The sequence below is a fragment of the Diabrotica undecimpunctata genome, chromosome 5 (genome assembly GCF_040954645.1).
Source record: "Diabrotica undecimpunctata isolate CICGRU chromosome 5, icDiaUnde3, whole genome shotgun sequence".
Taxonomy (NCBI): Eukaryota; Metazoa; Arthropoda; class Insecta; order Coleoptera; family Chrysomelidae; genus Diabrotica; species Diabrotica undecimpunctata.
Genome location: NC_092807.1, coordinates 62,904,369 through 62,924,358, shown reverse-complemented (window position 1 = coordinate 62,924,358; position 19,990 = coordinate 62,904,369). Strand labels below are relative to the sequence as shown.

The 19,990-nt window shown below is 34.6% G+C and overlaps 1 protein-coding gene across 3 annotated transcripts in view; it reads left to right on the top strand.

Moving 5' to 3' along the window:
- LOC140441349 (uncharacterized) overlaps positions 1-14,590 on the top strand; it is a 129,898-nt gene extending 115,308 nt beyond the window's left edge. For 2 of the 3 annotated variants that reach the window (XM_072532014.1, XM_072532013.1), the window contains one exon: positions 14,076-14,590. In XM_072532014.1, coding sequence (XP_072388115.1) covers positions 14,076-14,545 — 470 coding nt within the window. In that variant the 3' untranslated portion in view covers positions 14,546-14,590. The remainder of the gene's footprint in view (positions 1-14,075) is intronic. The other variant, XM_072532015.1, reaches the window with a different exon arrangement.
- Positions 14,591-19,990: the final 5,400 nt, after the last annotated feature.

Genomic DNA, 19,990 nt, shown 5'->3' with positions numbered 1-19,990 from the left:
TCTATCATTGCTGTATTTTTTCATATTTTTCTTTTACAGTTTTTCGTAATATTGAGCACGATATCAATTACCTCATTATCAAAAAATAAAAGAGAAGTTGGAGTGGTGTCTTTCTCGCAAGATTATGTAATGTACTCTTATTTTCGGCATCATCCCAAATCAGTGCATAAACATTCGTTTTTAAAAAATTAACTTTTCCAAAATACAATAGATGACCAACCTTGTACCTACTGGCCAAAAACATTTCAACTAATGGCAGGTAAATTAAAAAAGTTTATACCTATAAGTACCTGGGCGACGGGATTAAATTAGGAAGAGAAAATCAAACATCAGAGTTAAACAGGAGAATAGGACTAACATGAACAGCTTACAAAAAACTGAGGGGAGTCTTTAGATCAAATATTCCCATGTGCTTGAAAAGAAAGGCCTTTGATCAATGCGTACTTTTAGCTCTAACGTATGGAGCAGAAACATCGACCTTCACCAGAAAAGTAATCAATAAGATGCAAGGGGCACAGAGAGCAATGGAGAGGTTAATGTTAAATATTTCCCTCAGAGACAGAGTTTCAAATCAAATAGGAGAAAAACTGGGGTTACCGACACAGTTAAAAGAATTACAACGCAAAAATGGAACTGGGCAGGACATGTTGCCAGAGTTAGAAATGAAAGATGGACCAAGAAAACTTTAGAATGGAGACCTAGACACGATGCTTATTGTAATCGAGGACGTCCTCCAACAAGGTGGTTAGACGATATAAAGCGCATTTAGCACAACTGGATTCAGGTTACTCAAGATCGGATGCAATTGAAGTATTTACGGGAGGCGTATGTTTAGCAGTGGACGTGTCATTAAAATAGTAAAGAATAATATGCTCATTCCGCTATATTTCGTCTTGAAACAATCATGAAATTATGACCTAATTTTTTTTCATTTTCATTTAAATTGAAAAACGTTAAATGCAATAAGGCTGCAATTTTTTATTGTTAGAAGAAGATAGCAAGAAACCAAAAATGTAAAAGAATTTTAAAATAAATGATTCGAAAACGCACCACTGCACTAGGAAGAAATGGGTTAACTAAAATGGAACTTGTGGGTCTGATAGTAGACACACATACAAGTGTGTATATTTTGAGTAAGGGCTGATATGTTCTCTTTTAGTTACATCAATTAACATCGACAAAATCGATATTAGGTTAGTACTTAAGTTTTTAGTAATGATGGTCTGATAGAACCGAAGATTTTTTTTTCCCTGAAAAAATGGCTTTGGCACAGCCAATTAGCCAGACTTGTTGTGTTTATTGTTAAAATCGTCTGTATTTATTATTTATCAATATTATTATCGATCTTTATTATCAATAATAATTTTAATTATTATTGATTGCAGATTCATAGTCAAAATTTTCTTGTTATCAGTTATCAATGTTAGTATTACATATACCTAATATTTTTATGGATACATAAATTTTGTTTTGATATATTTTTATTCTTTCATAATTTTCTTGTTTTTTTTGTTTTGTTTTCTTTTTTTTGTTGCTTTTTTGTTTTTTACTTTTGTTTTTGTTCTCTTTTTTGATTTATTTTTTTTTGTTTCTTGTTCTATTTCAATTTTCTTAATTCTTTTGTTTTTTTTTAATTTGTGGTATACTTTTTTTTTGTTTTTTTTTTTCAAACCATATTAACAGATTATGCCTATATACTATTTACAACTTATATTTACATATTTTAACATGTTTGTAAATGCAATGAAGAATTTCCATATTATTTAAAAAGATTAAGGTTTGTTGGAAAACAACACTTAGAATTTATTAATTCCTTATAAAGTTCGTTTATATTAGTAATTTGTAAATCACATTCTAATATAATATGTGTTAGATCGAATATTTTGCTACAAGTACAATTGGGAGTATTTTTTGATAAGCCGATTCCATGCATGTAAGATGGCGTAAGAGCATGATTTGCTCTCAGCCGATTAATGGTCTTTATAAAATGTCGATTAGATTCTGTGTAGAACCATCTTATTGAGGGTATCCTAGTGTTACAATGATAAAAGTTTAGGCCAGTCTTCATTCTCTGTAATGTAATTTTAAGTTTTTGTCTACTAACAGTGTCAATATCTGTCGCTGGAATTAAATTTCTGTTTACTTTTTCTCCAGCATATATGCTGATTTAGCCAAATTGTCAACGATCTCATTGCCTTTTATTCCCGAATGGCCCTTGATCCATGTAATTATTATATTTAATCCTAATTGTATAGTTTTATAAAGAATTTTAAGAATTTTCAGTTCAATGTGGTTTATGTGTTTGACTGTTGGAATGTTGTTAAATCTGTCGACCACGCTTTTACTGTCAGTAAATATAACATAGTTGTAGTCGGATTCAGTACTACATACTGAAGAGCAAACATTATTGCTATCATTTCTGCTGTGTATATTGAGCATTGGGTAAGCTATACTGGTAATGGTAATTTTTATTTTCGTGAAACATTGCACAGCCTTTCCATTTGCATTTTTTGACCCATCAGTAAAAATGTAGTGATAATTTGACCATTTTTCTTTAATAATTATATCATCAAACATATTTGGGAGTAAATGTGAGTTTTAGTAACATATCCTAACCTTTCTAGAAAATAGTTTTTTTTTTGGCCATTTCACCATAGTAGAGCGGAATTTGGCTTTTATAGAGAATATCGTTATATTTTACCGTACTTAGATAGCTTTCTACCAAAGGTATAGATTTTTTAGCTCTCCAGTACCTATGGGTGAGGTCTAAAACTGATAGCTCATTAAGATCTTAAACGTATTTACAATTTTTGGACATAATTCGGACTGTGAATTTGTCGCTAATGAATTGGCGGCGTAAATGCAATGGAGGTTTCACCGCTTCATTTTCCATTATTTGGACTGGAGTGGATTTTAAATAACCTAGGCATAATCTCAGGCATTTATTTTTTTGAATTTGAAGTTTGTTTAGATGTGTATTGGCCGCTGATCCAAATAAATGACAGTTATAATCGAAAATCGGCCTGATCATGTTACGGTAAAACATCAAAGCAATATTTGGGTACGCTCCCCAATTTGTTTTACAGAAAGCTCTTAAAATGTTTATTGAGTTTTCTCATTTTTTAACAATTTGATGAATGTGATCTTTCCATAACAATTCCCTGTCTAGATAGGTACCAAGATACTTAATACAGTTTTTTATAGGGAAATTAAACTTTTCCACATTAAGATTGCCTTGTGGAACTCTATGTTTTTGTGAAAAGTAACACACCTCAGTTTTTGTGTCAGAAATTGATAATCCTATTTCTTCATAGTACTGATTTACGATTTCTAATGTGACTTTCAAATTATCCTCACAGGTACTTAACAATTTTCCTGCTGTATATAAAACAACATCATCAGCATATTGAAGAATTTTTGTATGGTTCGGTATACTAACTTCAAGATCTATGTTGTACAGGATGTATAAAATCGGGCTTAAAATACTCCCCTGTGGCAATCCAATATTAGTTAGTCGGGGGTATGAAAATTCCTCATTATTACTTTTTAAAAAAGTTAGTCTGTTAGAATATAAAGATTTTAAAAAGAGAGCAAATGATCTTGGGATTCCAATATACAACATTTTTTGGTAAATAATGTCTAAATTGACATTATCAAAAGCAGCAGAAATGTCAAGGAACGCAGCTGCTGTAGACATTTTTGATGTGAAATTAAGCGGAATTGAAGTAACTAGAGCTGTAGTTGCATCTTGAGTAGACCTAGACTTGCGAAAACCATATTGGGAACGTAGAAGTATACCATCGTGTTCTAGCCAATGTTCAAATCTATTTTTAATTATTCTTTCAAATGTTTTTAAAAGACATGAAGATAAGGAGATAGATCGGTAAGAACTTGGATTACGTTCTGGTCTGCCAGGTTTTTTAATCGGAATTACCAGGTACTCTTTCCAACTATTTGGTACTGGTGTCTTATTTTTCCAAATATTGTTGAAAATGTTTATTGGTGAAATTTTATATTCTATAGGTAAGTTGTATAACAGCGAATATGACACATTGTCAATACCTGGAGAAGTATTATTTCTTTGTTCAAGGGCTCGATGCAATTCCCATAAATGAAAATTTTCGTCAAAATTGTGGTTTTGTCGGGGTACTGTTTCGATATGTTCTTGTACAGTGTCGTCATTTGGAACCCATACCGGGGCAATTTTTCTATGGAATTCCTGCAACCATGTATCTTCTGGATCAATAGGTACTTTGTTGACTTGTTTGCGGTTTTTAAAACAATTAACTTTTCGCCAGATATCTTTTATTGGTGTTCTTGAGTTAGGCTTTCGCAAAAATCAAGACAATTCTTCTTAAAATGAAAAAGACAGTCAAGATTTCATTTCACGTACAAATCGTCTATGTATCTGTTTATACGTATTTCGCTTTAATAAAGCTCATCAGAACAGCTATTCATAGACATCTTTATCAACGTCTGGCTATGCCTTGCAATTTTTAGAAGGCTCAGATTAAGGCAGTTATCTGAATTGTGTTTCAAAACTATTTTACGGATTTAATATAAGATGTCGCTATTGCGTCCGTTTCGAAGCCATTTTATTGTTGCTTCTTAAAGACAGGAAAGATTTATTTTTCACGTTGAGAACGCCTATGAATAGCTGTTCTGATGAGCTTTATTAAAGCGAAATACGTATAAACAGATACATAGACGATTTGTACGTGAAATGAAATCTTGACTGTCTTTTTCATTTTATTCGGATCTAATCTGTATGAGTACAAGAAACTAATTCGCTAACGATTTGTGCTTAGTTGAGGAGACATGTCGTGGAATGCAAATTTTAGATTCCTCATGTCTCTATTAACATCTTTATCAACGTCTGGCTATGGCTTGCAATTTTTAGAAGGCTCAGATTAAGGCAGTTATCTGAATTGTGTTTCGAAACTATTTTACGGATTTACAATCTTCTTTTTCTTCTGTTTGAAGATTTTCTTTGCAATGGCATCTAGTCGTTTATACTCCATTAGGTTTTGGAGCGTTGGATTTTGTTTATAATTTATAAACGCATGTTTTCCATTTTCAGCTGCTAACTGACAATGATTGTTCCACCATGGTTTTTCCTTTAATGAAAGAATGTTTTGGGATAGCGACGTTGGCTGCCTGGTTTATATTTGTCAACAATTCTTCGTAGATTAATGGTATTTTCATTGTTTTCAAAGTACTGGTATACATCATCCAATTGGCTCTGCTAAGGTTCCATATTCTATGTTTTCTACTGGATGTGGCTTCTGCCAAATAATTGGCCCATGATTAGATCCATAAGGTTCTTGTAGAGTATTAATAGAGTAGAGTAATAGAGTAAGAATACTAGCATATGAATTCTTAGGCATTTGTTTATTTGCATTGTAAAAATTAATGTTTTTTAAACCCATCGTCTCTTTTATTAACTTTTGCCGTGTAAATTCTGGGCATGCGCTTAAATTTGTGGTCAAATTATTCCCCTTACAACTGAAACATACTTGTGTGAACGCAACTTTTTACAGTTCTTTGAATTATGAGTTTCTCAGCATCTGTTAGATCGTGGCTGACTCCTACATTGATTTCCTAAGTGGCCGTATCTAAGACAGTTAAAACATAACAAAACTTTCTGTTTATATATTTCAACTTCTTTAATAACCTTATTGATGACTATATATTTAGGTAAAGTTTGCGATTTAAAGGTCACAATACAAGACTTAGTAGGGACATATTCGACAATATTTTCCTCATTAACAATTGTTTCTACTTTACGCGTAATTCTTTTAACATTTGCAATTTTAAATATGCAATGACTATCATACTGTTTAATTCTATTTTTAATATACTCTTCCGATAAATCTGTGTCTATATCCCTAATAACTCCTTGTCTGTGTAAAATAAATTTTGGAATATACAGATCTAAATTATTTAAACGAAATATTTCTAGAGTTTTGTTTTCAATGAGGTTATTAGCAGTTTTATTAGCAGTTTTATAATCTTTGCATTTGACTCTAATTCTATTCCGGCCAATGGCGTCTATACTTGAAATCATATTGTCTGCTTCAGGAAAGTTAGACAAAATAATTTCACCAATCTTTAAAGGATTTAGTTTACCTTTAAACTCACTAGAGCTATTCTCGATATATACACGATATGAGCCTAGATCATTACTATTGAATAAAAATGCTTGCCTTACCTGTTTTGTTACTTTTTGTTGTGTCTCATTCAGATTGGTTGTATTTGGATTATTCATTAAATTGATTGGAATTGGAGTACTTACAGAAAGATCCATTTCGGCATCACTTTGATTATCAAATATATTTCCAGACGTAGCTGGTTTTGTGTATTTTTTGGGTCAGGGGGTTTCCCCCCGCTATTGACACTCATATGGTAGGTGGTTCAATAAACGATATTGCTGTTAGAATGCCACAAATTTCACAATTTACTGGAGTCTCGAATGTTGCTGTACTGAAGGCACGTCTAATTTCTATGAATTCTTACTACGGAACTGTATTTAGTACTGTTTAAATCTCTAAAAATTTATAACGAACTTCAAAAAGCGTGTTTCAACTTTGACAGTTTTTTGACGTTTTGATGAGAACCGAAGATGTTTTAAACAATGTTAATCCTTTCGGATTTTCATTTCTAATGTTTTTTTAATATACTAATTACTTTGGAAGTGTTTGACTTCATTGTAAAGTTATTTTTATTAATTCCTAAGAAGTTCCTAAGTCACGATTTCTATATTCGCTCCGTACGTAACTGTGCATAACCATGGTATGCACAGTAAAATTTGACCTATCTTTTTACCCATAAATTTTATCAAAAATGGGTGCAAATACATGTTGCGTATTTAATTGTGCTAATAATAGCAACAATAATGAGTGCAGTTTTTATAGGTTTTGAAAGATTATATTAAATTAGAGAAAAGAAAAAGATGGATTCGTGCTATTATTATGAAAAAGTAAATATCACATAATTTCATTTTTATGCAATTGAAATAGGAAAAATTTAAATAATATACTGTTATGATTTTATTTCAATGTCTATTTAATTTATAATGTCTTGTTCTTATCTTAATTCATTAAAAGGCACAATAATTTATATCAATTTATTTAAACGAATAATACACATAATTTATTTAGGCGAGCGTAACAACAATATCGCGAGCGCGAATCTTCTTTATTAACTGTCCCTCCATAACCAAAATCCCTCTATAAATATAAAGTCCTGTTATTCGAGAATGAAAACAGTTGTTTCTCGAAACACATCGAACATAGACCGCTGTTTTGCTGAAAGGCCTTCTAGACAGAGCGGCGAATTGTTCTCAGAACCGGTATGGTTAAATCGGCTTGTCTCCAGAAGGTTCGAATTGTTGTTTTTATTACAAAGGGGGACCCATCGTGTGTCAGGTAGGCATTACCTAAAAAATACGTGAATGAATGAAAATATTAGTAATAAATATATTTACGGTTTTGGGTCAGACTTTATCGTAACATTGCCCCCCTCTTAAAAAGATTGTTCCTCCTGGAACCTTGTCGGGACTGGAACCGGAACGGTATGCTGGTATCGGCAACTGGACCCTCTTTTACAACTTCCAGTTGTATAAAAATGACAAGGGACGGTTTTCTCTCCGCACCAGTAACTATGCGGATTGCAACAGACTAACACCTGGACTTCGGTGTCTTTAAAGATCTCTTCCACCATATTTCGGATAACCCTCCAATCTAATTGGCGGCACTCCAACTTTGGCATGGCTAACTTTTGCACGTCGGACTCTAGTACGTGCTCTCTCAATTGAAGTAAGGCTTCCCATACATCTCGGTAGGTAGGTTGGTCACGGGCAGTGTCTTTTGTTACCAGGTAGAAAAGGTAACGTGATGCATCTTGGAGTTTCAAGGTTTTACCGGGAGCTGGCACCTGGCATTGCAGTTCTGCAACTCGACCAAACTTCCTTCGAAAGACGGATGCCAACCCTGGTGCGTCTTTGATACTGGCCGGGATGGTAAGGGCCAGCGAGTAGTCATCGGGGAGCGCGAGTAGATCTTGCTTTTCTTCAGTGGTAACACCATGTCTTGCTTTACCGGTACCTCCATAGGCACCCATGAATTCCTCAAACGTGAGGTCAGACACGTCTTGGACTTGGTTTACTTCCACTTCTTCATCTACGTCGTGGTCACCTTCGAAAGACGCCAGCCGGTTATGGTGTACTATCATCGGCTTTCCCCTCGGAATCTTGTTTATTCGGTAGATGACATCGTTGATCTTCTCCATGATGAGGTATGGACCTTCCCAAAACTGCTGCAATTTGGGAGAACAACCTTTCCGCGTCTTGGGATTATACAGCCAGACTTTGTCGTTCTTCTTAAAGCAACCCTTTTCGGCTTGTGTATCGTACCGTTTCTTCATTCGGTCGCTAGCGATCTGAAGGTGGGAACGGACCAACTCATGTACATCGTCCATTCTTCTTCGTAATTCGATCACATAATCTTCACCTGCTACATCTTCTCCAGGTCGACACCCAAACTCTAGATCACAAGGTAGTCGCATTTCGCGTCCGAATAGGACTTTGGCTGGTGTCTGGCCTGTTGATTCGTTAACAGCAGATCTGTAGGCCATTGTGAAGAACGGAAGGTATTGGTCCCAGTCTCGCTGATGATCGGACACAATCTTTGTCAAATACTTGCCAACTGTCCTATTCATTCGTTCTACCATACCATCCGATTGCGGATGATACGCGGTAGTTCTTGTTTTCTTCATGCCTAGTCTATCACATATTCCTTGGAATAGATCGCTTTCGAAGTTCCTGCCTTGGTCACTATGGATCTCCAAAGGCACTCCAAATCGGCTGATATATTCTTGGATCAACTTATCTGCAACGGTGGCGGCCTTCTGGTCTGGAAGTGCGTAAATCTCGACCCACTTAGTGAAGTAATCCATTACTACCAGCATGTACTTGCCTCCCTTTTCACTTTCTGGAAATGGCCCAGCGATGTCCAAAGCTATTCTTTCAAACGGGCTTCCAACATTATATTGTCTCATAGGAGCTCTCCTTTTTCGGTAAGGCCCGTTACTCGTGGCACAAATAGTACATTTCTTACACCAGTCTTTTACATCGTCGGAACTGTTCATCCAATAAAACCGTTCCCGAATTCGCTGAAGGGTTTTCCTTACACCAAAATGCCCTCCCGATGGACTGTCGTGTAACTGACGAAGTACTTCGGCTATTCTGCTCTTTGGGATCACCAACTGTCTTCTCTTCTCTGAACCGTCATCATTTTCCAGGACTCGTTTGAGCAAGCCATCTTCGATGATAAATGAGTCCCACTGGGCCCAATACGTCTTAACTACTGAGCATAGGTTTGATATTTCCTGCCAAGGTGGTCGACGGTTTTCCTCTTTCCATTTTCGGTTTTGCTGTATAACTGGATCTCTCTCTTGTTCTTCCCTTATCTTAGTAGGCGTCCAGTCGTCATTGACAATCGTCGTTCTTAGCACTGCTGCTTCCTTGGATTCCGTTTTGTTGCAGTGGGAACACTCTGCTGGGCATGGCCGTCTGGAAAGAGAATCAGCGTTTCTGTGGCTAACTCCGGCCCGGTGCTCAATCTTAAAATCGTATTCTTGGAGTCGTTCGATCCACCTGGCTATCTGACCCTCTGGATTCTTAAACTGCATCAACCACTTAAGGGCGGCATGGTCGGTTCGGATTAGAAACTTTCTGCCATAGAGGTATTGGTAGAAGTGCTCTACTGATTTAACTACTGCTAGAAGTTCTCTTCTCGTGACGCAATAATTCCGCTCAGGTTTTGAAAGGACTTTACTAAAATATCCGAGGACTCGTTCCTGTCCTCCTTGAATCTGAGACAGCACTCCTCCAATTCCCACGTTACTTGCATCCGTATCTAAGATGAACTCTCCTTCTGACAGTGGATACCTCAAAATTGGTGCTGTTATTAAATGCTTTTTCAACGTTTCAAAGGCATTTTGGCAGTCTATATCCCAGCGGTATTCTCTTGCTTCCTCTGTAAGTCGCGTTAATGGCTTAGCGATATCTGCAAACTTCTTAATAAACCTCCGGTAGTAAGTACATAGTCCAAGAAAACTTCTCACTTGATGTTTGTCAGTTGGTTTTGGCCATTCCTTAATGGAATCGATTTTTCCCTTATCCACGGCCACTCCTTCTTTACTGACTATATGACCCAGATAATTGACTTTACCTTGAAATAGCTGGCACTTCTTGGGGTTTAGCATCAATTGGGCAGCTTTAAGTCGATTAAAAACGTTTTCTAAATTCCTCAAATGATTTTCGAACGTCTCCCCCAAGACGATTATGTCATCTAAATAAACCAGGCATGTTTTCCAAGATAACCCTCTCAACACATTTTCCATAAGACTCTCAAATGTCGCAGGAGCATTACAAAGTCCAAATGGCATAACGTTGAATTGCCACAATCCAGATCCTGTGGTGAAGGCTGTCTTTTCTTTATCGACTGGGTCCATTTCTACCTGCCAGTATCCAGACTTCAAATCTAAAGTAGAAAACAATTTACTTCCAGCCAATGTGTCCAATGTGTCATCGATCCGAGGCAGAGGATAACTATCTTTCTTGGTAACGTTGTTCAGCAAACGGTAATCCACACAGAACCTCGTCGTTCCGTCTTTCTTCTTAACCAGGACCACCGGAGAGACCCATGGGCTCGTAGAAGGTTCTATCACCCCGTCTTTCTTCATTTCCTGAACAATCGTTTCAGCTTCCTCTCTTTTCGCCTGTGGTAATCGTCGAGCTGTTTGACGAATTGGCTTAGCATTACCAGTATCAATTTTGTGCTTAACAACCGTAGTTCTTCCCGTCTTTCCTCCTTTCGGTACGAAAATATCACGATACTGCCGAAGAAATTCCCTTAATTTCCTTTTCTCCATCTGATTTAGAGACTGTCCTGCAACTGCAACCATTTGGTCGAATTTGTCGTTGGAATTATCAGATGTTGTCGCCTGACGGATTATGGATGTCACAGGTACACAAGTTCCTACTTTTGTCTCTTTCTTTATGGTCACTGGGTAGTCGTTGACATTGATAAGTCTCACAGGAATTTCTTTAGCCGAAGTCACCAATTCCTTTCCAATTATGATTCCACGGCCAACCTCATCGTCGTGGTTCCAAGGCTCCATCATAACAGGTCTCCCTTCGTCTACAATTCCCTGTAGTCGCGCTACTATGATCGTTTCGCTTCTCGCAGGCACGACTGTATCTTCTGTAATGGCTGCTTGCACAGTGTTGTCATTATGTGGATAAAGAAATACCTCCTCGTTGCCAACTTTGATTACCTTATTCTTAAAATCCAATTGGAATCCATGCATATTCATTACGTCCATTCCTAATATAACATCCTCTTCGATGTCAGCAACTATAACAGTATGGACAAACTTTTCTGCCCCAATTCCCAATTGTACCTGGATTTCTCCATGAATGTTGGCATTTTCACCTGTAGCGGTCCGAAGTCGTAACCTCGTTGGTAACAGTTTCTTTCGGCTGTTTATAACTGTCGGGCGTATAATGGTTCTGGTCGCTCCGGTATCCACCAACAACGTATGCTTTTTACCATTTATGTCTCCATCTACATATACACTATCTTCACGACATTTCAAAGAAGCTATTAGTATAAGAGGGTCTTTGGAAGAGTTCCGGGTCGAAGCTGCCCCCCTAAGGTTGACTCGTTCTGGTTTTCCTGATGGTGAGTTTCTTGATTTTATGGTCTTCTTTTTCTTGCATGTCATGCTTTTCATCAAATTAAAGAGCTGGTCAAGTTTATCTTCATCTCCTTCCTCTTTTACAGTCCTAACTTTACTGTAACCGCCAGAGGCCTGCGTAGCTGACTCGTATTCGAGGGCGGCGGATAAAACATCAACCAGCGTCTTGTGACGAGCTAATCGTAGTGTTCTCTGCATTTCATGATCACGAAGACCATCAATAAACGTTTGAACGGCCAACTTTTCCATCATGTCTTCGGGAGCTGTTGGATAAGCATATCGTACTAATCTGGCAATATCTACTTCATATTCTTGAAGAGCCTCATCTTTCTTCTGTCTACGATTTTTAAGCTGCGACTGATATACATGCTCCAAATGTTCGTGGCCATATCGCATATTTAACCTCTTCTTCAGTTGTTCGAAATCATCGGTCTCCTCTACGGCTATGGTCTGAAGCACATCTAAGGCATCTCCTCGAAGAGCGATAGTCAGATTTACAGCCTTTTCTTTTTCAGACCATCCATTCGCTCTTGCAGCTGATTCGAACTGTTTCATGTAGTTGTTCCATGACGATTTTCCGTCGAAAGTTGGGACTTTGACATGCACAGAACTTCCACTTCCTTCAAATTTCGGCCGTGTTTCCAACTTACATTTCGTCTCGTCTTCTTTTATCTCTACTCTAATTAGATTGTTTCCTCTCTCTGCTGTCCCTGTTTCCTCCATCTTCCTTTCCATCTCTTTCCATATCTTTTCTTCGAAGGCCAACATATCGGCAGCAACTTGGTTTTTTAACGAAGACACTCTATCGTCAAGAGCAGACATCTCAGAAGTGACTTTAGAGATGTTAGCAGAAACTTTGCTTTCCAGAGAAGAAATCTCGTTAGAAACTTTGCTTTCTAAAGAAGCGATGTCGCCGGAAACTTTCGAAATATCGCCAGAAACTTTGTTCTCTAATGATGCGATGTCACCGGAAACTTTGGCTACATCACCAGAAACTTTCGAAATCGACGAGAGGACAGCATCTTCAAATATATAAGTCTCTGGATCTAGTCCTTCTTCTAGCAAAGCGTTCTTTAGTCGTTGGACTAACTCAGCCTTTTTTCCGGTAGAAGCTAATTCTCTGTCTTCAAGATGTCTTCTTAAATTAGTCACTGTCAGCTCATAAATCGTAGCCATTTTCACAATTTATTTTATATCACACTTCTGCACCACTGTTATGATTTTATTTCAATGTCTATTTAATTTATAATGTCTTGTTCTTATCTTAATTCATTAAAAGGCACAATAATTTATATCAATTTATTTAAACGAATAATACACATAATTTATTTAGGCGAGCGTAACAACAATATCGCGAGCGCGAATCTTCTTTATTAACTGTCCCTCCATAACCAAAATCCCTCTATAAATATAAAGTCCTGTTATTCGAGAATGAAAACAGTTGTTTCTCGAAACACATCGAACATAGACCGCTGTTTTGCTGAAAGGCCTTCTAGACAGAGCGGCGAATTGTTCTCAGAACCGGTATGGTTAAATCGGCTTGTCTCCAGAAGGTTCGAATTGTTGTTTTTATTACAAAGGGGGACCCATCGTGTGTCAGGTAGGCATTACCTAAAAAATACATGAATGAATGAAAATATTAGTAATAAATATATTTACGGTTTTGGGTCAGAATTTATCGTAACAATACCTTAAATGATATTTCATAAGGCTTCAAGCTATCTGCAGCATGCCTGATGACTTTAGCTTTTATATCATAACTTTTACTATTATTATTTACATGCTCTTCCACAACGACAAACGTGATTTGCCAGTACTAGATTTTTCCCTTTCTTTTCCGTTTGGGGTTGAAAAGATAAATTATGACGAATTTTTAGAAACCAGTTCTTAATACTACATTCATTTTGTACATAAATCGAAAAAGTATAATTAAAAAACTAATTTTTAATAATTGTCAATTTCGTATGTATTCAACATAATTATGTTTAACCTTAAATTGGGAGGTCCAAAACTGTTAGATGAAGGCGGTAGATGTCGCGTCAGTCACGCACGGATCGAACAGTGTTTGCATTTCTGTATATTAAACAATGAAAAAAGAATAAAAAGAAATAAACTACACTAAATATACAGATTTTTGTTTAATTACGAATATATTAATTTTAAGAAACTTTTCTTCATTATAGATATGGCTAGTCTTATTGTAACGATCTGTTTTTAATGTATGTCACAATTTTGTATGTCTTATTTGTGCTTACTTATATTAATATTTTGGATATAGAGTAACCTAACCAACTTGTGATTATTATTTTCAGCCACACCAAAACCCATACCTACCCTCATCGTTGACGCCGCCCGGCAAACAAACGAACTGGACAGAATTCATAGCCTACTTGGACGCAATTCAACATCAGCCTTACATAGTGACATACATATGTTACCAACATTAGATATTTGTACTTTGGAGTTCCCAGAAAACTACACTTTTTCAGCAAAATCTCGAATAAACGCCTGCAATCTTAAAAAAATGTACGAACAAAGCCAGTTAATGGCAGAAAAAGAAAGAATAGAGCGCTTAGCGTCATTGCCTGATCTGGTGAGGCCACAGTCTCAACAGAGACATATCAGGCATCAAAGGCAACATATGAGTAACAAGCAGAATGAGGATTTAGACAATAATTTTGACATTAGGTCTAGGATAACGGGGCAAAAGATTGTCCTAAAGCACGAGGAATTACAAAATTTGACGCATAATAATCCAAATCTGTCTGTAATTAACCGATAGTTCTTTTTTCAATATAATAAATAATAAGACTGTGTTTTAACTTGATAGGTTATGTTTCTTTTTGATTCATTTTTAGAATTTTTTGTAGATATAACAAGTACCATAAAAGTTTTTCCTATAATCCAAAGGTCTTAATTGAATTTTTAATGACTTTTCGAACATTTAATTTAATCTCATCATAAAAGATTTTTAATTTATACTCAAAATATCTATACACGTTGCACGTTTTTTCTCGGGCAAGTCAAAACAAATAAGTTTAATATAGAAAAGTATATGTCTCTTGGATGTCATAAATTGAAAACAATTTTTGATCTTATTATAGGGTATCAAACGACATAAGTGATATAATTATATCTCTTATATTTATTAGATATAAAAAATGATAATGGAATGAACACTTTCAAACTAGCTGTTTGAATGAACACTTTAGCTCTTAGTTTAGCTGTTTTTATTGTATATATGTCTCTATATATGTATATAAAGTTCATTTCAAGAACCATATTTTAAAATATATGTAATTTCATATTGTTTACTTTTCAATTTATTACAGAATATTTCTTTTTCCAAGATAAATTTATATACCTAATTTTTTTCCTTTATTATGCAATTAGTCTTTACAAAACCCAAAAACACATTTTTTGGCTTATATATTGGTGGAACGACAAATATTTCAATAAATATTTACTCAATAGTAGATGATTCACCTGTAGTTTTAAATACGTCTCACTGAATAACACTATCACTGAACTAACAGTTAGCAGTGGTAGGTATTGTATGTATATTGATGTATATGTTTGTTATGAACCAATGCGTCAATTATTATTCATAACACCTTATTTTGGAAACGTTCTATGATTGGAACTAAACGTTCCATGATTGCTAAGTTTTATTTTCCAAACCGGTTGAAGTATGGCGTTTTATGCCAGTAGTTTCGTATTGACACAGAATAATAAAACAATCAGAATGCCCACTCTGCTTGTCAAGATAAGTACGCGCATCTCGTTCGCGCAGACGGAATCAACCATGTTTTAAACGGAACCAGTGCTGTTCAGTAAAATTTAATCTGGTAAGCATAGAAAAATTAACCAGGTTTAATTGATTTACTGCAACCATAGACATTATATGCAATATTTTATGTCGAACTTTTAGTTGAAGAATAGATTAAATTATTTCAAATTTACTAAATTATTAATCTCTAAAAATTTAAATTACAGTTCTGTCGTAGTTTGTCACAAATTTCTCAATTCGAGTCTGTTTCCGTTTAAAATATGGCGATCGCGTGCTGACACGCTTCAAAGGCGGCATCTGAGAGTGGTTTTTCTGATTGTTATTTATTCTATCGTATTGATAACTAGGACTTTCTTCCGCGTAACCATTACTGTTTTCTTTATGTGGTTTCAAGATGTTTTCCATTTTTCACAAATTTGAGGTTATGTGGCTATGACGTTGCGAGAAAACTATGTGGCTTGATTTTTAAGTTATCTATTGAGTTTTATCTCATTTTTATGGATTTTATTTATGTTTTCTTGGAGGTATTCTTCTGTAACAAGGAGATCTGAATATACCGCTCTTATTGCGGAATCATCTGTGAAGCTGACTATATGTACTTTATTCTCAGTAGGTACATCGGAAGTAAATAGTAGATACAGGATCTGACGATGAACGCTGCCTTTAGGGACGCCCGATTTTAATACGGGGTATAAACAGGTTTTCTGGAATCATCTTTCGTTGTGTTACCATATCTACATGTTCTGATGTAGATTCTTTTTTAATTGACCCTGTCGCCACACTTTGTCAAGGGTTTAACACACATCGATAAATACTATTGAGCAATATTTCTTGTTTTCGAAATAATTATGGAACAATTTATTCATTTGGTAGATATGTTCAATTGTTGAATTTTTGGTTCTGAAATCCAATTTTTTATATTGGTATGAGCTTCTTTTCTGCAATTTTATTTTTTATTAGTCTCTTAGCTAGTAATTTTTCCTTATTGTTAAGCATGACAGGAAGTAGACGTATTGGTCAGTAAAAAGTTGTCTTATATTAAGGTTTTCCGAATTTGGGTATTAGGATTGCTGGATCAGCTGGAAAATATTTTAACCTCATGATTGCATTTATGTATAAAGAAGTTTAAAATAAGTAGTATACCTTTTTCGCAGAAATTCTTTCCTGATTGTTTCAGTGATTAAGTCATGTCCTGGGTATTTGTTAGGGTCTAGCTTTGTTTTTTATTGTCCTGTAAGTATACTCTTTGATGTAATATGCTGTATGTGTTAACCTGTTGGTGTTTTTAAATCACGAAGGGCTATAAATTATTGGTTGCTTTCCATAAGCTGTAGTCTGTGTCCTCTGTTGATATTTTTGATAGGTTTTCGATATAATTGGGGAAATTCTCGTTTGTAGTGTTCGCTAGGTATTATTTTAGACATTTTTATCCGATTTTAGTTGGTTCTATTTTCGGAGTGTCTTATGTTTTGCCAAAATATTTTTAGGTGACGTTTTTCTTTAGTTCTCTCTCTTATATGTGGAAGACTAGAGCTTCTTTTTTGGGTACTAACCAATGGTGGTGTTGATTTCCAAGAGGCAATACTTGCAATTAATTCTGTAAACTTTGTACATGACTTTTCACTTCTTTTATTTTAAAGAAGATTTATTTCGTTGTCTATTATTTCTCTAAATATATTCTACTTGGTAGCACGACTATGAAGTATCCTGGTCTTTGTTTTTCTTGGATGTTGGTATAAATCGTAGCTATTACTAGTCTATGATCTGAAGCAATATCGTAATTAGGTTTTATGTTAAATATTTGTTGGAAAATCCTTTCGTCACAAAAAAGTCAAGTTAATCTGGCCGAGAGATAGTTAAGGTTTAATTCTTGAATGACTTCATACAGTTTTCTTCTTTTGCTAGCGCTGTAAGACGAGATCTCTTGCTAGGAATATGTGGCCTAGCGATTTCTAAATTTATTTCCAAACAATTCTATAAATAATGCTTTGTTTGCTTGAAAACATATAGTACTTATTTAGTTTTTTTTTATTTGTAATTATCGGCATCAATCATATAAGAAATTTGTATTATGTAGCCTGCGTATTGAGTAAATATGTTGTTACTAAGGCTTCATCGCCTTTATTAGTCACTTATTATATTTGAATCATCGGGCGAGTGCCAATTCGACAAATATTAGACATGTTTATTTTGTTTAGAAGATTTTATTAGTATATATTAGAAATCATTTTATGATGATAGGATAGAAATATTTAGTTTTAGTTATCTTAGAGTGTGCCAATATTGGATCAATTAAAAACATTTTTGTATACTAGAAGTTAACAATGATTTTTTAATGAAATTATTTTTAATAGATCCATTATTCCTTAATGTTTAAGTGTATATAAAAAAGGACAAAAACTTTATCCGAAATATTTGATATACTTTTAATATATAGCATATTTAATTATTCCTTCTATACTAGTATTTACTACAATTGATTAAAAGTATTAAAATGATTACTGATAAAGATTAAGAAAAAATTCACCAAGCTATATCAAATTTTAAGAACAATTTGTACCAAGTAAGGTGCAGGGCGTAGAAGTTAAAAAAATACATACATTCATAGACACGTTGCAGTCATTTATAAATGTTAATACCTTTATTTTTTACATAACGGCATATAATATAGCTACTTGAAATTATGGAAATTAATGAGTTATTAAAGTGTACCAAATTTCAAACAGATCGACCAAATAGTTTATAAGTTATTCAATTTGATTATCCCGAAGAGCGATTATTTAAACAACTGTACTTGCCCAAACAGTGACTCTGTAGGTATTGTTTTGGTATTATTTCTCATTTTTTGTTATTTATCATATCGTTTACCTTTTGTATTGATCTTTTGTATTCTGCCATGTTGACTTTTATTTAACTTTGTAGATCGTGATCGTTGTTAGAATATGGTCGTTGTTAGTTTTTGTATGTGATATATTCGATATCTTCCATGTAGTTTTCAAATTTCTCACTTTTTCTCTTCTAGTTATGTATTCATTATATCCAGACGTATATTCATTTTGTGGGTGGTCATTTCGATCAATATATCTTAGTTTCTTTTTGTGCTTGATTTAATATTCCAGGATACTAATCGTAATTCGGTATTCTGTCTTGTAGTTATTTTCTTTGCTACGGAAATGTTTCATATCCATTTCGTCGTCTTTAAATGTTCCTGGCATGTATCCGAGGCTTTGGGATCGGTTATATAATTGTGTTTCTTTGTTTTTTCCTGCAGCAGCACAGGCAGAGTTTACTTTTAGAACTAATAGTATTGACGAAAAACCATGAGTACTCAAATATTGACAAGCACTATTATTACCTTAAACGCTTGAGTTATAATTTCCAATAATAATAATAATAATAATAATAATCCAACTGACAGGCTCATGACATGTCCCAGATATTGAAGAAAACTGCGATATCTGGGACATGTCATGAGGGGCGAGCATTATAACTTGTTGCAATTAATAATGCAAGGAAGAATACAGGGTACAAGAAGTCGCGGAAGAAGACGCATCCCCTGATTAAACAATTTGAGAGCTTGGTTTAACTGCACTTCTGCAGACCTCTTTAAAGCAGCGGTATCGAAAATACGAATTGCCATGATGGTTGCCAACCTTCTTAGAGGAGATGGCACATGAAGACTTAAAACTTAAAACTCATGCAAAATAATATTAATATAGCAAATTCTACTTGTGTGTTTAAATTTTTACTTGTGTGTTAATATTTTGCAAAATTGTATGATATTTTATTTCATTTAGTTATAGGTAATCTAATGGTAAGATTAAAATTTAACTTTTCAATCCTTATCTATTTTATTTTTAGTATCTTTATAGTAATGAAGTTATCTTGTAAATAAATAAATAAAATACAAATATAAAAAAGTCATTTCCTCTCTCGCTTGGTTTCACTCAAAAGCTGTATTCGTTTTATAACATTGTCTTTATTTTCTCTAACATATTTTTAGCTACCAATAACTCTTAGATTATATGTCTATACCAAACTTTATTAGCTCTAAATTCTCAATATTCTTAATATTTATTTACTGAAATATATATGATTTTGTTTGTACTGTCCTTAGATATTAAATATTTCGGACCAAAGAACATATTCTTAGACAAATTATATTAGTAAATAATTTATTTATAGTGTTTAATTTAATGGCTTTAAATTTGTATATATTAGATTTAATATAGCATAAGTTATAGTTTAAAATAATACAATAGTAAAACACTTATTGCTACACGTCACTGATTCAATTAATTCAACTAGTAAAGCTTTTTCTTTTCTTCCAGTGCAACTTCTGTTGTTATGGTTGGTAATCATCGTGGTCAATCTCCGAAGTAGCTGTTCTAAAGAGTTGTTTTGAGCTGCAACCATACAATGTTCTTAAATTCCCCA